The following is a 19,368-nucleotide window of genomic DNA, read 5'->3' on the forward strand; positions in this document are numbered from 1 at the left end:
CCAGGGGCCTTCTGTTCTCCCGGAGATCTCAGGGACTTCAAAGATCTCCAGAGAGGGACCTGCACCATCTACCTGTGACATCTGGAGAGTGGTTCCCTCTCAAGTGCCCACATTGGCTAATGAATCTCACCCCCCCCCCTCCCCCCCCGGTCTGGTCTGGTGCAACCTGTATCATCGTGCACTCAACCTAGGGCTTCATTTCCAGGGAGGTACAGAATTTGCAACTCATCGTGTTTGAAATCTGAAGTGCCTGGTGCGACTCATACCAACGTGCACCAGAAGCTGTGCCTGGATTGCCTGAGCACGTCCCAAATCATCATATACTGATAGGGGGCGCCTCCTCCGATAGAGAGCTTTTCCTGTGTTACTCCCCATTCATCAGTTATTCTCTTTTGACCCTCATTACGGCGAACCAACTGCCTTCCCAACACCTGGCCCCTCCCAAATACATCTGACGCCAGGTAGTAGCGAGAAAGATTGGGTTGAAGTAATGCTTCTGAGACAGTTCAGAGGCGGGGTCAAGAGACTGTGACTCCTTTGTTTTAAGACCTGTGGGTGAACTTTCCGAGTGGCTGCTAAATTCTCCTTGTTTACTTCTGCCTCCAAAATAAAACTGCTACATATTCCCACCTGCTTCCAGAGGACCAAGACTAAGAGTGACTTTGGCCACGGACGACCTAGTGTCCGGGAGGCAGGGTTGGTTATCTTCCATCTGAGGGTATAGTAGGATTTGGGTGAACTAGAGGGTGGAGGGAGGCATTGGCCATGGTGTCTGCAGATTGTGAACCATTGATCTGCCGGGTACCAGATGCGTTGCATTAGGGTACTGAGTGCGTATGTGTGTAAGAGCGTTTCGTATAGACTGGTTGTTACCTGCAGCACCGCGGTGTGTGTGTGTGTGTGTGTGTGTGTGTGTGTGTGTGTGTGTGTGTTAGTGATCATGTGTGGACCACCTGTGATTAATGACACTGGCCGGCGGTGCCGCTTCATACGTTGATTGTGTGCCAAAAGCACAATACATTGGGTTCATCCGCATGGCTCCGACCCACGGTGCTGCTAAAAAGTGTTTTCCACTTTCATGCATGTACATATTTTTGATATCGTGCACCGCATAAGGGTGCTCTCTTGGGGGAGGTTAGATTAGGAATTGTCCAGTGTGCATACTATTGATATCATAACAATGTGTGTCTAGTACTCCTAGTAATATTTCCCAATATATTTTTTTATGCCCAAAACGTTTCTTATCATATTATAATGATTGAATATGGGTTGAATATAAACGTTTTTACATACATCCTGTATGAAGCCTCTTTTGTGATGCTTAGTGTATTTATCACAAGTGACTGCTGGGCCTTTACTTCACACATTGCCTCTGATATAAGCCTGACTGCACAGTGCCAAGCTACCCAAGGGTGAGTACGGATTGTACAGTGAGTGTAATCCCCTACCCTTGACTGGAGCAGTAGGTTCTGTCTGGCTGGGGGCATCCCTTTAGCCAACCAGACACTGCTGGTTCCAGCAGGCGGTTACTGACCAGTTTGTAGGTCAATAGAATTTCTGTGTCAGTCTCTCTTTATCCTAGTCTTGGTTCCTGTCACAACCTGCCTCGGTATATGTATGTCATTACTATCCAGTTCTTGTGTGGAAGCAATGTATAAGTTACTGTCTGGTGCTATGGTTTATCATGCTGTGATGGTGGAGTTATTTCCTGCTGCGGGAGTTGAGCAGTGCAGACTAGAGCAGTGTGTGTGGTTGCTTCTCAAAAATGGGCTAATTTCTTTACTACTTAGTATTTTGGGAGTGGGCAAGGTGAGTATAGTTCCGGAGTAAAATCTAGGAATAAAGGTAATATTCTTGAAGCTTGTGCTGCTTTTTTTGTGGTACTGCCTGTGCTTAGGTTTACAGTGAAGCTTCTTTGTCCGTGCCCAGCACTGGTGCCTACTACTGGGGCTGACTGTCCACAAATGCATTCTTTGTGCGTTATTTGTTAGCTCATTTTCAAATGCCTGTTTCTCACAGACTCTGCCTTTGCCTCCATTCCCCTTGTCCATTCCCACAGGGACGTGAGTATCATTGCCCTCTCGAGTGTAACAGGTCTCATCATGAACCTTCCCTCCAGCTTGTCATGGGGGCCGGTGAAGCTCCCGCTAAAGCGCCAGCATTGGATCTGTGTCCGGGAAGTGGGTGGCACGTACTACAATCTAGACTCTAAGCTGAAGTTGCCTGAGCGGATCGGCACTGAGGATGAGCTACGGTAGGTCCTGTAGTGTGTCCTTAACAGTGTCCAATCAGCTGATGCATGTCGCACCTCTTCGGATGTATGTACGGAACTTGTTTGGTTCCTAACTGTAGCAGCTATCCATATATTGTCTTCAGATTCACAGCTAAGGCTGTTTTCTTGGTATCCCTTTTCATTCCGCAGCATGAGTGCCTTCACATCTATTAATAGTTCTCCACAGTTTTTCCACCCTGGTGCTTCCCCTCTGTGCCTATGTAGAAAAACAGTCACCTACCCATCAGATCTTCCCAAACTATTGTGGCCATTTTCTAACTCCACACAGTTTGTTTAATAGAAAACCAATAATAAAATATTTGTAATGGACTTAAGGCTCTTGACAAAGGTTAGTTTGGCAGGGAATCATTTACAGTCTGTACCATAAAGGTCACTGTGTTTCAGAGTCGGTTTGGAAAATTTGTCTAGGAATCTTCACAGGTGGGTGGCTTCTTATGGGTTGCTGCCTGGCCCAGGAACAGTTACCTCTATGTTGCGTTGCACACGTTCACCCCATTAGGTTGCACTGCCGATAGAAAAGCAGTTTCCACTTTGGTGAAAAATTCCTAACTTGTAGGGTGTTTGTAAGCGATTGCCCATTGATCTTGTGTTTCTTTCAACTGTTCATTACCAGAAATATACAGGAAGGGTCAAGCCTGTCCCACCTGCTGCCAATTCCTTGAATTTTGAACCGTTAAGTCAAAGGAAGTAACAGCGATTTAGGATCATTGAATTGAGAGAGGTTCTAAACTAGGAACCTGCATCACAAATTCTGCATCTTGGTCCATAGTTCAGGTACAGAATAGCGGACCGAACTGGATCTTTGAATTTGGAGGTTCTGGCTTTTGGTATTTTATACAGGCAGGCCTGCTATGGTTTCTTACTGGCAGAAAGCTGCTGGTTTTCCGGAAGCCCTTAACATGATTTCCCTCAGCAGCACTAGCTGCAAATTAATTTGTCCAATCTTAAGCCCTACATCCGGAAGAAAAGGGATTCCGGATGAGGAAAAGTAGTCACTTCTGAAGCAGGTTGGCACGTCCTCTGCCGCTCCTATAGCAGCTGCTGGTTCACAGAGACTGTGCAGGCCCCTCCCCTTGCTTCTGGTGAAGAAGTCCAGTGATCCAGAAAAAAGTGGAAAACGTTTGTTTACTTTTTTCTACTTTTCTTTGGCTGATTAGGCTACCCTCATCAAAACCATGGGGAGGAGCAAGGCTGCTGTAGTGAACTTGCAGTGGCTGAGGGACCACCACAAGAGCATGCAAGCTGTCTGGTTGCAATTGACTTATTGTCAGTTATAAGTAGGTTTAAAGCCAGGCCAGTGGCTGGGTTTTTCACTAATTTCCTTGCTTTTTATTCAATGGCTTCCCTTGTCCAACGTCTGTTTATTCTGACCCTTGGATCATTGCCTCTTTTCTTGTGTCCGTCCACTGCTCACTTTTAGCAAACTACTTTTTATTTTTGATTAAGAAATCCATGAGAGTACATGTGCTTGCCTGATGTCTCCCTTGTGTGCTTCTCTCTCCTGTTCCTCCATATTGCGCTCTCCTCTGCCTGCTTTTCTCCCAACCCCACCCCCCCACTCGGACTCTCACACGTCCATATTCTTTTCTCCCCTGCGTTCTGTGATGCTGTCTCTTGACTGTGTTGCTGTCTGCTAGGTCTGAATTTTGCCCACTCCCTGTGTTGCTGTCTCCCTCGTGTACTTTTCCTCCGGTGTTGCTATCTCCCTCGTGCTTTTCTCTCACCCCTTGTGTTGCTCTCTCCCTTGTGAACTCACCCCACCCTGTACCATCACAGAGACTGCATGAGGTATTTACTGTGCAGGGAACTAGATTCCGGGGTACACTGCCCCAGATGTTTCCTTCACCCGAGCCTTGGATCTTGCTTAGCTCTTACCTAGTGGTTATTAATCCAATCTTCCACTATTTTGTGTGAACCCTGAAAGGACAGGGCCCATTTCAGCAACAGCCCAAGTGGGTATTCTGTAAGCCCAGACTGTGGAGCCCTTGTAAATCTGGTCACTGTGCCCTGCTTCTCTCCATCTGCTATCAGGGGCTGTGTGCTTGCGGATGCGAAAGGAGCACTTTCAGCGAGAGGCTGCTTGGGGGCACCACGTGATGTGGTCTGGCTGGCTATGCCACTCCTCTCCTGTCCAATTATTACTCTTTGTTGGACTTGGCCCTTTTTGCAGGGTCATCCCTAAACTTTTTGCCTTCCTCCTGTATTTTTTCTGACCTGTTGTTGGCTGTTTTATGACTCTGGGCACCTTACCACTGCTGATCAGTGCTAAGGTGCATATGCTCTCCCTATGGTAAAATGTTGATGTTCATTGGATTCCATGTTTGGCTTATTTGGTTTACTATCAGCCCCTAGTAAAGTGCACCAGGAGTGCTAGGGCTTGTAAATACAAATGCTGCTGGTGGGCTTGCAGCACTGGTTGTGCCACCCACTGAAGCGGCCTAGTAAAATGTGTCTAAGGTCTGCCATTGCAGAACCTGCGTGCAGTCTGGTACTGTCATGCTGACTGGTCAAGTGCACCTACTTGCCAGTCCCTAAACCTTCCCTTAACTACATATTAGTCACCCCTCTGGTAGGCCCAAGGGCAGGGTGCATTGTAGGCATAAGGTAGGACATGCCCTGATGTGTGTGGCATGTCCTAATAGTGAATTACAGCCATTTTCGTTTTTCACGATTGAAGGCTACCTGCTCTCCATAGGCCAGATTGGGCTGCTGGAATTATTACACGCTATAATCCCAGCGGACTCAGAGAGCATGGTAGAAAGTCAAGTTTAGTATGCCTGAACTCAGAATAATAAAATACTTATTTTAGTTAAGTTTATTTTAATATCCTGTGTTTGTAAATACTACTTTTAGAAAGTTAGTATTTACTTGCTTAGTCATTTCAGTCCGCCTCTGCTGTGTGTGTGTGTGTGTGCTGCCTAGTTTCAGTGAGGGGCAGGGCTGGGGAATTCCAGGAGACAGGCTGGCTGCCAGGTGGTGGGTAGAGAGATTACACCAGGATGGGTGGGAGGAGCACACCTTGACTCTGAATAGACCTGTGCTCTGCCACCACAATGCTGGCTCTGCCCGCTGTGGAGCGGCTGATGTCTCTGCCCTGTGCACTGAAAGGAAAGTGCAGAGTCACCACAACAAAGTGCTCCAAAACCGGACTGAGCCAGGCACAGGCCCCCTGGCGACAAAGAACAAAAGAAACTGTGTATAAAAGAAGGAGCCCTGCTCCTAAGAAATCAGATCCTGTTTATGCCAAGAAGAACCTCTGCCCGAAGAGAAGGACCTGGGAAAGCTGCATGGAGGAGTACTGTCTCTAAGCCTGAGAGACTGGCCTGTGGAGGGTGCCTTGCTGCTGGAAGGAGAGGAAGAAAAGACTGAGAAAGACTTTGAATTCAACTTGTGCTTTAAAAACAATCTCCAAGGGCTTGCTTGTGAACTTGCCCCCTGAACTGCGCCCCAGGAACAATAGGCGCTACCCCTCCCTGGAAGAAGAGGAAGCTGCTGTGGGTGGATTGCTAACGCTGACCCCAGAGAACCTGTGTGCCCCCATCTCGCTGAGCAACGCGACTCCTGATCGACTGTGCTGCTGTGAGCACCGTGAAGGCCTGCCCTGCCAGGCCTGAGCAAAGTGAACAACTTCCCCCTCGAGCCGTAGCTCGCAACGTAAGCAGAGACTGCCTGTGTCCCAGCGCCGAGCCTCTGCGACCCCAGGCCGTAGAGACCACTGTGAGGACCGGCGGCGCACTGGTTCGCCGATTCTGGACGAAGCCGACAACGCACGCGCTGAAAAATCACCCCCGAGCTGCCCCTCCTGCTTCTAACATCGAGGTGTGCTGAGACGTCCTGAGGCGCCCCACGAAGCATCGCCGTCCACTGACCAGCGGGACTCCAACACGACGCGGGACGCCCCTGCCAAGGACTGCTGAGGCCGCCACGAATTGTGTCCCCAAGAAGAAGGTACTGTGAGCCCCAACGCGACCCTATACGACGCTTACTTTGCTGTGTACGGTCCGTACGGCGCAGTCATCCCACTACGCTATTCACGCGGGAACCGCGAGTCTTTGTGCGGTTCGCACCAAGGCCGTACGGCGCGTCCTGCACCTGTACGGCCCGTACCGCTTTAAAGAACTAGATGCTGCTCATGCGGGAAGCGTGAGGAGTGGCAAGAGGCATGCCGGACTCGTACGACGCGTACCTACGAAGGTACGGCCCGTACGGCTTGAGTCCCAGTACGCGTGCTCACGCGGGAAGCGTGAGAAACGGCACGAAGCGTTCTAACACTGGTACGAACCGTACGGAGGGCCCTACGAAGCGCACAGACCCCCAGAAAGTGCAGATTGCACCAGAAATGACCATTTAGAGAACTGTGGCCTCCTGAAAAGTGATAACAAGTAACTGGAACCTCATTTTAAAGTGAAACACTGTATTCTGAAGCCTGATTAAAGAACTTTACTTTTATAAATACAGTCTTGTGTCCCTGTGTGGTGGGTTGGTGGTTATTGTGGGACGCCTTAAATGCTTAGCCTAATGCCCTCTGGAATCTAGCCTGACTGCTCGCGCCACATTACCTAGAGGGTGAGCAGGGGTTATGTTCTAAGAGTAATCCTTCCCCCTGACTTAGAGGAAAGGGTCCCTGCTAGTCGCAAGTGCATACCTGCGCCAACCAGAGACCCCGAATTCTAACACTCTCGCAGCGAAGATACAGCAGCAACTGGAAGTCTGTCAGGCTCAGCCCCATTATCTCCCTATCTTTTACTCATATGAAAGCTTGTTCTGATTTTGTTTACAAATTCCTAGCCACCTTGAATGGGAGTATTGACCAGTTTTTAAACCAGTTGAAGAAGAGGGAAGGGAGAAGATCATGCTCAGTAGCTCTATAGCGTTTGTAGGATTTGTGACGGAAACAGCATGGGTGTCCTGTGACACCAGGTCTGCCTTCTTCACAGAACTACTGGTGCCGTTTCCTTGACAGTATTGCTGGTCAACTGAGAAACTGCACCAGTGCTCTCTAGTGAAAGAAAAGTGTGCCACACTTTTCTACTTCACTGCACTGTACTGTAATCCCTACCTTGACCGGTATGATACTGGGATCCCTCTAGGCACAGATTAATTATTCTACCTGAGCAAGCTAGGGTATTGAGGTGACGTGGGAGCTTAATTGGACATTGCCTTAGCTTAATACCAGTGACCATGCCATGTGGTTGTTCAGATTGGCAGATCTGGGAGTTCCTCAAACAGTACATGCTGCTTTTCCTTTGACACCTTGTCAAACTGTCCCCACCAGAGATCCGCTTTTGCTGACTTTTTCCTACTGTAGTATGTCGGATATCCAGTCCCAATATAGGGTGAACATGTGATTGGAAATTATGTTATAAATTTGTGTTCAGCTGTCCTGTAGTTATGAATTGGTGTAAATGATTCAATAATCTAGACTTTTATTTCATGCAGGGATGTGCGGCTTATGTTTAGTGCCATTTCTGTAGTGAACTACACATAGCGACACCAGTAGTGTTTTATAAAATAGCTATTCTTTGCTTTTGTCCCAAGGTACCATGGTACACATTGTGCCACTTTAATGTTTTATTTGTTTACCATAGAATCACAATAGGTTACATAACTGAGATGGGTAGTAACATCTCCATGGTATCACATTTAAATTAGCTAATCCCTATTCAAGTTACCCCCCCCCCCCCCATTTTACAAACATTCTACATTAGCTCCGGGTCAGTCAGTGCACAGTACGATATTGATACTTATCATAAATCAACTCTATCCCCCAACTACCCCCCTCCCATCCCTCCCACCAGGAATGTCACATACAATCGACATTTAGGTGACGGTTTGGGTCTATTGGCAGTGTAGGCATACAGATGTATCTAATAGCATGTGTCATGATCTAAGCTGCAGCAACGGCAGGGCGCACTAACCATGTTCTCTTAGGGCTCCACAACACTCTTAGCCAAGTGGCAAGCTAACTAATCTACTGCTTCAGGTGTTGCAGCAGTCAGGGGAGTATCGTCACCAACGTCTTCTGGGGTCTTTAGGAGTGTTACTAATGCTTCCCATGCCCTTGCTGCCTCAAGGGCCCTCTCGCTGCCCACTCCTTTTGCTACCTGCAGCCTAACTAGCCCTAATTGTGCCACTTTCATGGGTGACCGTGACTGGATAATGGACTTGACCACTTTAGAAGGGCTTCATTGAGCTGCTATGCATTGCTTTGTTGCATTTAGTGGGCCAGTTCCATCATATAGTGCTGTATGTTGAAAGTTGCACTGATGCATTCTGTTTTTAGGTCTCGCCTGCAAACGCAGCGCGAAGCGCTGCTCGCAAGCGAGATCTATTGTTGCTGACTTGCCTCGGAAGTGGGACAGGAGATGTGCACGCACAGGCTTTTGGCGGATTTGAGTTTGTGTACGCGCCTACAGCCACGCGGCGTGCACATCTCCTGTCCCGCTTCCCTCGCAAGCCAGCATGCAGTTTCTCAACACGCACGTCCTAGGCACCGCGCAACCACTATGTACTCCTGCTCCAAACCCCCACACCCCTGTGCCCTCCGCTTCCCCCACCACCGCTCCCATCCGTGTCCCTCACTCCTGGAGCAGGGCTGCTGCTGTCCAATCACACATGCGGGCGGGATTCCTCCTAGGAGATAGAAAGCGGCTAACAAACCTCGGTGTTTCCTGCAGTACTGACCAAAGCTCCTTTCCTCGGCTGCCTGCGATGAGCGACAGCAGCGCACAGACCGACGGACAGGAACAACCAGGGACTGAAAAGCGGCACCCAGTAACTGTCCTCAGACTCAGACAGCATAACGGAAAGCAAACGGACCTCAGCCACCACCCCGCCTCTGCTCTAACGTTCCTGCTGTGCGTAAAGGGGCGTCGTTTATGAGCGTAACCGAGCGCCGCCTGCAGCAGCACCACCGCGACTCCATGTTTAACTTTCCCCACCTCCCAGAGACCCAGAGCCGGCCAGGCGCGGGGCTGCCCCTTACTCACACCTAACACACCGCAGCCCCACCATGCCTGGCATGATGGACAAGGGGATTGAGTTCCTCGGGAGGACCCGACCCAACGGCGCCAAAAGCCCCTCCAACGGGCTCATGAGCGACGAGAGCGGCAGCGACGACGAGCACGGTGGGAGCCTCGAACGCTGTGAAAGAGAGGTCATGGAGGGCTGTGTGGGGGAGAAAAAGAATGCCCATCAGGCTCATCCCCTTGCTTTTGTCTTTCTAGATGTCGGGATGAGAGTGGGAGCTGATTACCAAGCTCGGATTCCGGATTACGATCCCGGTAATTTATGTTCTTACCAGACTCTTGCGCCTGTGGTAGCCTTGGTAGCAGTGTCTGCACTGGCAGATTTTGGGAATGCTTAAACTGTTATAAAGTCAATCTTTATGATTTTATTCACTATCCACATGTATTGTGAACATGTGTATGTTTTTATAAGATTTTTCTGGAGAAAAATAATTTCAATAAAAGAAGAAGCGAATTCAGCCCACTCTTTAGGAACGGTGAGCTGCCCAGGGTCATGTTGTGTTCAACTAGCATCCTTGGTCGAGCGCATTGTATTTCTAAGCCCCAGCCTTCTTGGGTTTTTCTCCCTTCTTTGCCTGGTAGGCAGAGAATGTTGTGTTAAGACGCCTCTGCTCCGTACTGCGGTAGCCTCGAACGTACACAATTGAATTCACAGCGAATGCATTTCGTGTGTTCATGTGGGAATGCAGTTTACGAGGGAACACATAGGACTTTATTTCGATGGCACTCCTACATTTTCCAGCTCTCGCTACCTTTGTAAATGTGTGATTGTAAACATCAGCTGGAGGTATCCTCGCACAGTGAACATGGCAAGTAGGCTAGGCTAGTCCACTGTGCAAGAGGCCAGCAACCAATGGGAGTCGGAGCGCTGACCACGCGACAACCCCAAAGCTTTCATTTCAAAAGAACAGCGCTGACTATTGTTTGCAGTCCATGTGCCTTGAATCTGCGACCAGGTTGAGAAGAGCCGCATCGATTGTTATTTCGACCAGAACGAGCGCTAGAAAAGCCAATAAGTCATCTTTTTTAAAAATATGATTTTGTATGAGTAGTTGTGTCTATAGGTGCCTGGGTGAAGGCGAGAGCGTATCAGGGGGCAATCCAATGCAAGTATAAGGAAGTGCACGGGCAAATGGGTTATTGACCCAGTTCAAAGCAGAATGAATGGGCGAGTCGTAGGGTGCGTGTGTGAATTAATGCACGAAAAAGGGAATGTATGGATGAATGATGTATGCACAAATGGATGAATGAGAGTGCATGAATGAGTGAAAAACAAGTGACAGTGTGGCTGGATGAATGCTTAAGACTGAGGGAGGCCAGGATGTTGTAGGGTGGTGTCATCTACTCGTGAGAGGTGCCTGCGCTCTGCCAGTACTCATTAACTAATACTTTAGCCTTGTGCCCAGTCATTCATTTTTTAATTCATTCGTACGTACGTGACCTGCGCATGCATCTACTCGTTCACCAATTGACTCGTTCTCACAGTCTCCTATTCTGCCTGTGTTACCCTCGGATAGGTTGTCTATTGTGACCACATGGGCTAGTGTTTCCGAATCCACATGGGCCAGGGTTTTGGAATTTGACATGTTTCACCCTCGGAGAGCCTGCGGCTCGTAGAAGTCTCCTTCGCGGCAGGTTTGGGCGGTGATCGGAGCCCTCCACCCGGACAATAAGTGGACAAACCTCGTCTAGGTGTCAATGTTTTTATTCAGCTCAGGGCTTTTTCCTCGGTACATCTCAGATGTTTTCTTGGAGCCAGACTGTAATAACAAACTGCAGTGTTTGGAAGGATGTTGTTGCTCGTTTTTGTTACCCCCTTTCTGACTCTGCCCCGTACCATGTCTTAAGAAAACAAGCATTTGCAATGCAATAGGTCCCGCATTACTGAATGTTTGAGCTATTTGTGTTGCATTATTAATAGCAATGCCAATAGCTCAGACTTTAATAGTGCGAGACCTATTGCATTGCAAATGCTTGTTCATATGGGCTTCTGTACATTATGCACCCCTTAGTTTTTTAACTAGACCGTCCTGCTTTGTGGCTAAGAGACCACTCTGACAAACAGAGCAACTTATTATATCTGCCAAATATTTCAGTGGGTTTAAAGCGACTGTACATGTACACTTACGTGGCCAGTTTGAATCCCATGTGGTTTACTCTATCTTTATTTTAAGACTGCTTTTCGTTACTATTTGGGTTTTTAATGGTGCAGTATTTCCCTTTGTGGCAAAGATATAAAAACACTGAACTGTTGCTACTAACACAAAGTAAAAAAATAAGTTCATTGTAGAGAATTCAGATATTGAATTCCCTCTTAAATGCTAATATTATTACTAACAGGATTGAACACCCAATGCAGGGGAGTCTATAATTTTCAGGCCAGATGTTCAGATCCCAGCAGTGTACTTCTGAGTTAGCTAATGACATTGATTAATGAGATAGTTGTTTGTAAGTATGTATATGGCATTCCTATCGTGCAAACCTAGCCAAAAGGCAGCAGAGTGCTGTGCATTGTCAAAGTCAAGCAAAAAGTCAACGAGTAATAGGAGAAAAACTGGGTTGTGATGTGCTCTATATGGTCTCTTTATTATAATGTCAATTCTTCTAAATGTTGGGATGAGACCTACTTGTGTGTCGCATTGTTTTTTGGTCTCTCCTTTGGTTGCAAAACTACTATTGTGAACTTTCAGTGAGCTTAAAGCCTGCCTTTTGCTTACCATCGGTTGACCTTTTTCTCTCTAATTTGCTTGTTTCTTATTCAATGGATTACTTCCGCTTGTTTGTCCCTCCCTTGAAGCAGCTCCTCTTTACCATATTTTTGATTGGCTGACTGGTATCCTTCTGCTGCTCACTTTTAGGACTCTACTTACTTTTCTTTTTGGTTAGGCACTGCATGAGATGCATGTGTTTTCTAGCTCTCTCCAACCTGTGCTTCTCCCTCACCAAAAAGTTTCTCTAGCCCTCATGGGCCTCTTGCTCTCTTATGTTTACTTCTTCCACCAAACTTCCCCATCCTCCATGCTCCGTGTTGTGCTCTCTCCCTTGTGCGTTTCTCCACAGCCCCATAGCTCTCTCTCGTGTGATTCTCTTTTTTTTGTGCTTCTTCCTCTTACCATCTGTCACTTGGTGTTCTCACCATTGTGTGCTTTCCCCACCCCTATGTACTGTCTCTCACGGATTCTACTTTCCCCTCCACCCACTACTATGTTGTCCCCGCCACGCAGTGAATCATTTGTAATTTTTCACTCAACCCCCTCTCACCCCCTTTTTCTTTTTTTTTTTTTTTTAACTGATCCAAGTAGCGTTCACCAACTTGGATCAGCATACAAGTGGAAAATGTTGCCCACGTTATTACTCTGTAGGCATGCGGATACGTGGTGAATCCTACAGAGTAAGACCGACAATAGTAGTCGTATGTCACATAGCCATACTTTTTTTTTTGCTGATCTGTTGCATTATGTTTGCTTTAATATTTGCATTGTTCAGCATTCCGTCCATTGTTTGTTCCTTTTGATAATGTAGCATCAGCAATCTGCATTGGGACAGCAAACCAGTCCAAAAGATGACTTCTATTAGCTTTACCAATGCTAGATTTTTCACCCCAAAATTCTTTTGAAGGCTTCTTGTGCTTCCACAGCGCTTCCTATTTTCCCACAGAACACAAGATGTGGCATTTTGCAGCTGGCCAGCCACAGAACACTCCCTTTGTGAGCCTGTAACATCAAATATAGCCAGCATTGGGAGCATTACAACAAGCTGGCCCGTTCCAAACGGTACTCTCTGGGTGCTAATACTTGTTAGTAACCCAGCAACATCCCAGGCAATTATTTGTGATTGTCCATCAGAATTCAAATATAACTGAAAGAGACAGCTCTTTAGTGATTCCCTTATCAGAAGAAGAACTACAGGTAGTTTAGAGACTTCTTCTGGGACATTTGGGCCAGGTGTGCCTCAGGTTTGAGCAATAAGCGGTTTTACCCACGTTCTACCATAATCCCTGTAATCAAGGGCTTTTATCCTTCTCTTTGCTTCTCCTAATGAGAGGCACTCATGGAGTCAAACAGCATCAAGCAAAATGAAGTGTACTATGAATTTGTTGAAGATAATGCAAAAAGATTTTATGCTCGACCCTTTTTCAAACAATTCAACATTTTTAACCTTCAACATTATTCACCATTCCAACTAACTTTACAACCTTCAATCTCTATCAAAGAGTAAACACTTTGTCCTTCCTGTAAATTACAGTTGTAAGTCACAACTGCGGGAAAAATGTCTACATGTTTAATACAGTTGCTCGTTTTGTACCGCAGTGTCACTTAAATGTGACTGGGAATAACCTTCTATGTCAGATCTGGTTTAATCTGGCAAAATAAGATGTGTAAAAAAAATGTAAAAAAATTGTTTTAATTAACATTCATTAAATGATTATTTGTCCCCTCCCAAACAGGTCATTTCTAAAATACCAGCTGCGAGGGAAGAATTGTGAGCTGCTGCTGGTTGTACCAGAGGAGGTGGAGGCACATCAGCGATGGCGGCTGGATGTGTGACAGACAGCGAGGCCTTATGCATTGCGTTAGCTGGACACCCAATAGAGCTGGAATGAAGACGACGTGAACATGCTTCTCATTTCCTCAGTATGGATTATTTTCTTACTTCCGTCTTTTCTGAGACTTGTGTGCTAAAGACGGGAGGGCTGCCAGCACTTATGCAGATATATTCTGAGATATCCCCCTCTCCTGAAAGAGGTTTCCCTGACCATCATGCTAAGATGTTTTGGTGCTATCCTATTCCCTGGGGTGTAGCTGTGCTGGAGTCTGCAGCCATGGTCTCAATTTTTGGGGCATAAGGATTCCTTCTATCTTCTTAAAGTCTCCATTGCTCAGAGTACCCCCCCCCCCTTTTTTATTTTCTTTTTTTATCTTGTCCAGGAACCTAGTATGCACCAGACTTATCTTGATCTTTTGGTTGATGCTCTTTGTGACATAAACATAAATGATAAAAACCCAGTCTACGAAATGGAGCCTGGAGGTTATATCCCGTTTAGCTTTGTTTTTTTAAAGGTGAAACGTTTGTGCATAGTTTATTAATTCACTTAGTGAATAGGATGTTTAATGTGAGAGCTGGAAGTCTCACTATACAAATTACAGGGTCCACTTTCTTCCTTAGTCATCCCCTCCCCCACCAAGGCAGAGATTTGGAAAGAATTGCCAAACTTTTAGAACCAACCAAGAAATATGTAGCGTTACAACAGTTCCAGTTTGTGAGTTCCCTCAACTATGGATGTACAAGCTGCTTCAGTGTTTTATTATTTGTATAAATGGTTTAGCAGCGATGAATGAGTAGGTCAAAAACAAACATTGGTGAGTATGTATGTTAAAGCACATACATTAAGTTGGATTTACATGGCTGTTTCTTGGGGCACAGCAGTTTATAACCACGGATGGGATTTTGCAAGAATACCATTCTGTTTGCTAAAAAGAGGAGGAGAGAACGTAGGAATTGGTACACCCTTGTAATCTGGCTTCTACATCTACAATAAAGCACCCCTAATCCTTGTTGTAGGAGTCCTTCATAAGAGCAATTGCTCTGTGGTCAGAGAACATTGAAACCCTAATGTAACAAATTAAGACCACAAGGGAGTTTTTGAGTTTCCATTTCTTTCTTGCAAAGCAGTAGGTCAACTCCACTGGGAAAAGTGAAGACAGATTGTCTTCAGAACTACTGGTAAACCACAATATGCCCACCAACTGTAAATGTTGGAGTGGGGTTCCTACTAATAAATTCCAACCAGGAGGCTGACCCTTCTCTTAGCAACAAGATCTTCTTGCCAGGTATGCACTTAAACTGTTATTTACTTGCCGTCAGGAGCCTATTTGTTTTTCATTTGTGCAGCATATATTTCTAAATTCTGTGGGCGAAGTTGTCTCTTTTAAAGGTTGTGAACTCTTATACAGTGCCCCCACACAAGAACATCCTTCTCTTATCCTCATATGAACATGTTGCTTGACTTCAAGATACGTTCTAAAAGTGCTGGGGTAGGTAGCCCTAATAACTTTGAATCTGAATGGCGCAAAACTGAAACCCAAATATGTTTTTGAAGAGGGATGTGGGTTCCGTTGCAAATGTAGCTGAAAATGTTGTGACTGCCCTTTTGTGTTATGATATTTTGTTTTCGAGGACCAAATGCTCTTTTTTTGTTACTTATGACCTTCTTGTGCTTGTGAAGCTATCTTCTATAATCCGAAGTATTCCTGCAAGACTTTCTCTGGTGGGGTGCTTCAGAGCAGGATCTAGGACAGTTGTTGATCTCTTCAATGCCACACACCTCTGGTGCCTTTTTGTCCACAAAATCGAATTCCTTTTTGTAGTCAAGCCTTATAATTCAGGTGGATATCCATTATCTTGGGATGGTTTAGAGTTTGCTTTTATTTGTTTCTTTTTCCTTGTGGGCTCATTACTGTTAAGTGTGAGTTTGTTCGAGATCTGATGTATGTTCCATTTTCTCCTGAAGCGTCGGGCAAGAATGGCAGCAATGTTTTCCTCTTTATCCATGGGCTTTAGTTGACAACCCTTCCTTGTGGGTGCAAAGATCTTGCACTCTGAAAAAGCCATAAGACCTACTTTCTTTTCTTTTTTTCTAAGATCTAGTGGGCTGCAAAGCCATGTCCTTGAGTCACCACTACGTCCTTTGTAGTGATGACCATTTTGTCTTCACTGATGTCTTCTGACCACGTCTGGCATGGTTGGGATTTTTGAGGCTGAACACTTGTCATGTCATGGTAGATAGAGAGGCTTTCTTCTTTACCTTGGAACAACTTATTCAAGGGGCCTGGTCTGGCCTGTGGCGTCTCAGCATTTTAGTTTTTGTTACTGGCAGTGTTGGATTTTCAGTTTTATTTCTCTCTGTGGGTAGAAGCAGGCTGCTGCTTAATATGTTGCTCATGGAGCCTCCCCTTTGGAACGGATGGTTGTGATGACCATTGTGAGGCCAGTATATTGACACATGCCTTAAACATTATACCAGTAATAATGGCCCTCACAGCCTCAAATATTTTTTTCTAGTGTCCGATTTGTTGATAGAGCAGAGGCAGCTGGTTGGCGTTGCCACAAAAGGATGGGGGTTAGCAATGTAATTTTGGGCAGCAGCCTGTACCCTGGTCTCCTCATTGAGCATGCTGCCTGACAGAGGGACTGTCTCTGTTCTGCATGAATGGATGAAAACTGCGTTGTTGAAATCTCCACATGAAGTTTAGTGAAGCATTTCATGTGCCTAGCAGGGTATTTGCTTGACAAGTCTTGCTTGTTCATACACTACTCTTGGTAGAAGAAGTATGAAGATCTTCAAACTGGCATATCACTCTTTCTTGAAAGCAGAGGGAATGTTAGGCCACTCTTGTGCTTCACATTTCATAAAAAATCCAGCTCGTGAGCTCCGACTAGGCAAATTCTCAAGGTTGTGGTGTGCCGCGACTTGATGTGAGTGTTGGCTGCTGAGCCTGGCACTCTCTGATCTTTGCTGCACTAATGGAGGCAACAACATTACTTTTTTCTGTTTCTTTGTGCATGTGAGAACTAGCCATGTGCCTACTGCTGGGAGAAGCCATCTCTTTCACAGCAAGTATTGTTTGACGGATAATCTCAGCAGCATCATCCAACTGGAATTCCTTTTAGGGAAATTATTACCATGGAAAGAAGAGGTTGGTCAGCAGCCCTGTCAACGAATGTGTCTCTAAACTGGCATCTTTGACTGATGCTACAGCTATCCTTCAGTCTGATTTCCTTTACAGGTCTTAGTGAGAGGTGAGGACATGGCCTTTCTTTTAGAAAGGAAACATTGGCAAAAATATTAGCTGCTCAATCTTACGAAGGCTTGCTTCATCAAAAGAAATGCGTGAGGAGACTGGGTAAGGCAGTGTTTAATACTTCACTGCTCTTTGTGAATAAGAGCTTCCACACAACTTCAGAGTGCAATCTTAGTGTATATGTTTGAATGTTAAAGTGTTGTATTGTGAGTACTTTCCTTTTTAGTAATCAAATCCTTATGTCGGACATTCAGATAAAGATGAGTGGTGAGATGGAGGGCAAAGAATCTTAGGGTTCCGTTGTTGTTTGATAATTGTGTCATAATACTGCAAACCGTTTATCTTCCATCCCCGGTAGTTTGAGGGGTAGAGGTCAAGTAGGGCTCTGCAGGTAGCAGGTTTCATGGTTTGAGGGGGTAGGTGATACGTTTTATACTTTATAATTAAGTCCACCTTTCGGGGTATATTTTGTGGACCCGTGGTCAAAGAAGAAACCGCTCTAAGCTACATTACAAAAGTAGGAGTTAAGCCAATTAAAAATCTCCTGGGGCCGCGCAAGTGCCTGGAGCAGTCTTGCCAAGGTGGAGGCAGTGGGCGCAACTGCTTTCTCTGTTCAGTTGGTTACTGCTGAGTGCTTATAAGAGTTGTATGCACTTTACATGTAGGCTTTTTTGTGCGGATCATTTGGAGGCAGCTGCATGAGGTAGCTTTGTGTGTAGCATTTGATGCACAGCTGATATCTCAAACATTCAAGATTCCAGCACTTGTAGGCGCGACATGGCTGTACTGTAACATCCAAACTCACTGTGGACAGTTGTCAGTCTGCCACAGTAGCTCTCCCACACATCCAGAACATTATATCATTCATCTGGTATCACACTCCAAGCAATGCAGCGTTCTCTCCAGGATGCATCATCTGGGATCATGTCACCCAAGTACATTCACCAAAATTCTAGTTCATTGAAATGATTTCATTTAAAAACGTCATCAAAACTGTTGCTTAAATTAACATTTCATTGGTAACAATTTGTTTGAAAACGTTTCCACTGAAAGTGTATTCATTTCAATTACATCCTCTATCCTATATTTTTCAGTATGATTTTGATTGCATTTTATACCTGTACCACTTAATACATACATAGTATTTGAGGACCCTAGTTCAGTACCTAGATGTATCTAATCAGAGCCTTGTTCTTGTACATTTCCTTAACCTTCGCCCTAAAACATACTTTAGCTTTGATCCCTTGTGATGCACCTTTCCATGAAAATGCTTTGCTTTGGTTCCTTTTCAATTACATATTTCACTAAATATAAGTTTGGGGTGGGGCAGAATGAAGTGCCAGTATAGGGACATCTTGCCTGATTACGGTTGGGAGAAGACGCATCTTAGCCCTATACCATTCCCTGTGGTGCGTGTGCAACCTCATTGACTCTATGAGCAGACCTCGGCCTGACACTACTGTGTTCCCATTTTGCCCATTCTCTAGATGGCATGATTCCCTCTATTCTGACACAATAGACTGCATGTTAACGACTTCATTGGTCGTGATAGTGGCCTCTCCGCAGTAACCAACTCCTTCCTACAAAAGCACAAGCCAGGGAGTGACGATGCTGGCCCGTTCTAAGTTCAGGAACAGGTGTGCATACAACCTCCCACCCTCATCAGGGCAACATGCGCATCTCTCCTTGCACCTTAGCAGCACCCAAAGGGTTAACGGTTCTCGCTTCGAAATCCTACACTGCTGCATGAATCGCAGGATTCGACGCAAAAGGGGGACAAATACCTCTTGTTTTTTTTCTTTTTTTTTTTTGTGCTGTTTGTTTACAGAGTATGTATTTTGTTAACCAAATATATATAAAAATATTTTGAAAAATATAAAAAATGTACAATCATTTCTGTTTTGTGGAGAATGAAAATAAGGTCTGTTATGAACAATGTAAAAAGCAAATAAAAAATTTATTTCACATTTTGGGCTTGTTAGTTTCCTTCCCCTCCCCCGCCCCCACTCTTTCTGGGCAGAAGAGGTGCAGCAACAGCTGCCTGCGAGGATTTCTGTACTCATACAGTATGCGTTTTGCAGAGGTGTGTGGATCTGTCACGCTACACCAGTTATAATGCAGATCAAGATTGGGACAGAATGGCAGAGCTGTGTTTTGTTCCTGGTGTTGGAATATCTTGTAGTGCTTCAGATTGGGGCGGAGATGTATTGGCAGCACTGTGCATGGTTCCCAATGCTAGAATAAA

At 45.7% G+C, this 19,368-nt stretch overlaps 1 protein-coding gene across 3 annotated transcripts in view; it reads left to right on the plus strand.

Moving 5' to 3' along the window:
* Positions 1 to 19,090, plus strand: part of JOSD1 (Josephin domain containing 1) — a 115,135-nt gene extending 96,045 nt beyond the window's left edge. For all 3 annotated transcript variants that reach the window (XM_085601287.1, XM_085601288.1, XM_085601289.1), the window contains 2 exons: positions 2,060 to 2,254; positions 13,769 to 19,090. In XM_085601287.1, coding sequence (XP_085457413.1) covers positions 2,060 to 2,254; positions 13,769 to 13,868 — 295 coding nt within the window. In that variant the 3' untranslated portion in view covers positions 13,869 to 19,090. The remainder of the gene's footprint in view (positions 1 to 2,059; positions 2,255 to 13,768) is intronic.
* Positions 19,091 to 19,368: the final 278 nt, after the last annotated feature.

Source organism: Triturus cristatus, chromosome 4_2 (assembly GCF_964204655.1).
Source record: "Triturus cristatus chromosome 4_2, aTriCri1.1, whole genome shotgun sequence".
Taxonomy (NCBI): domain Eukaryota; kingdom Metazoa; phylum Chordata; class Amphibia; order Caudata; family Salamandridae; genus Triturus; species Triturus cristatus.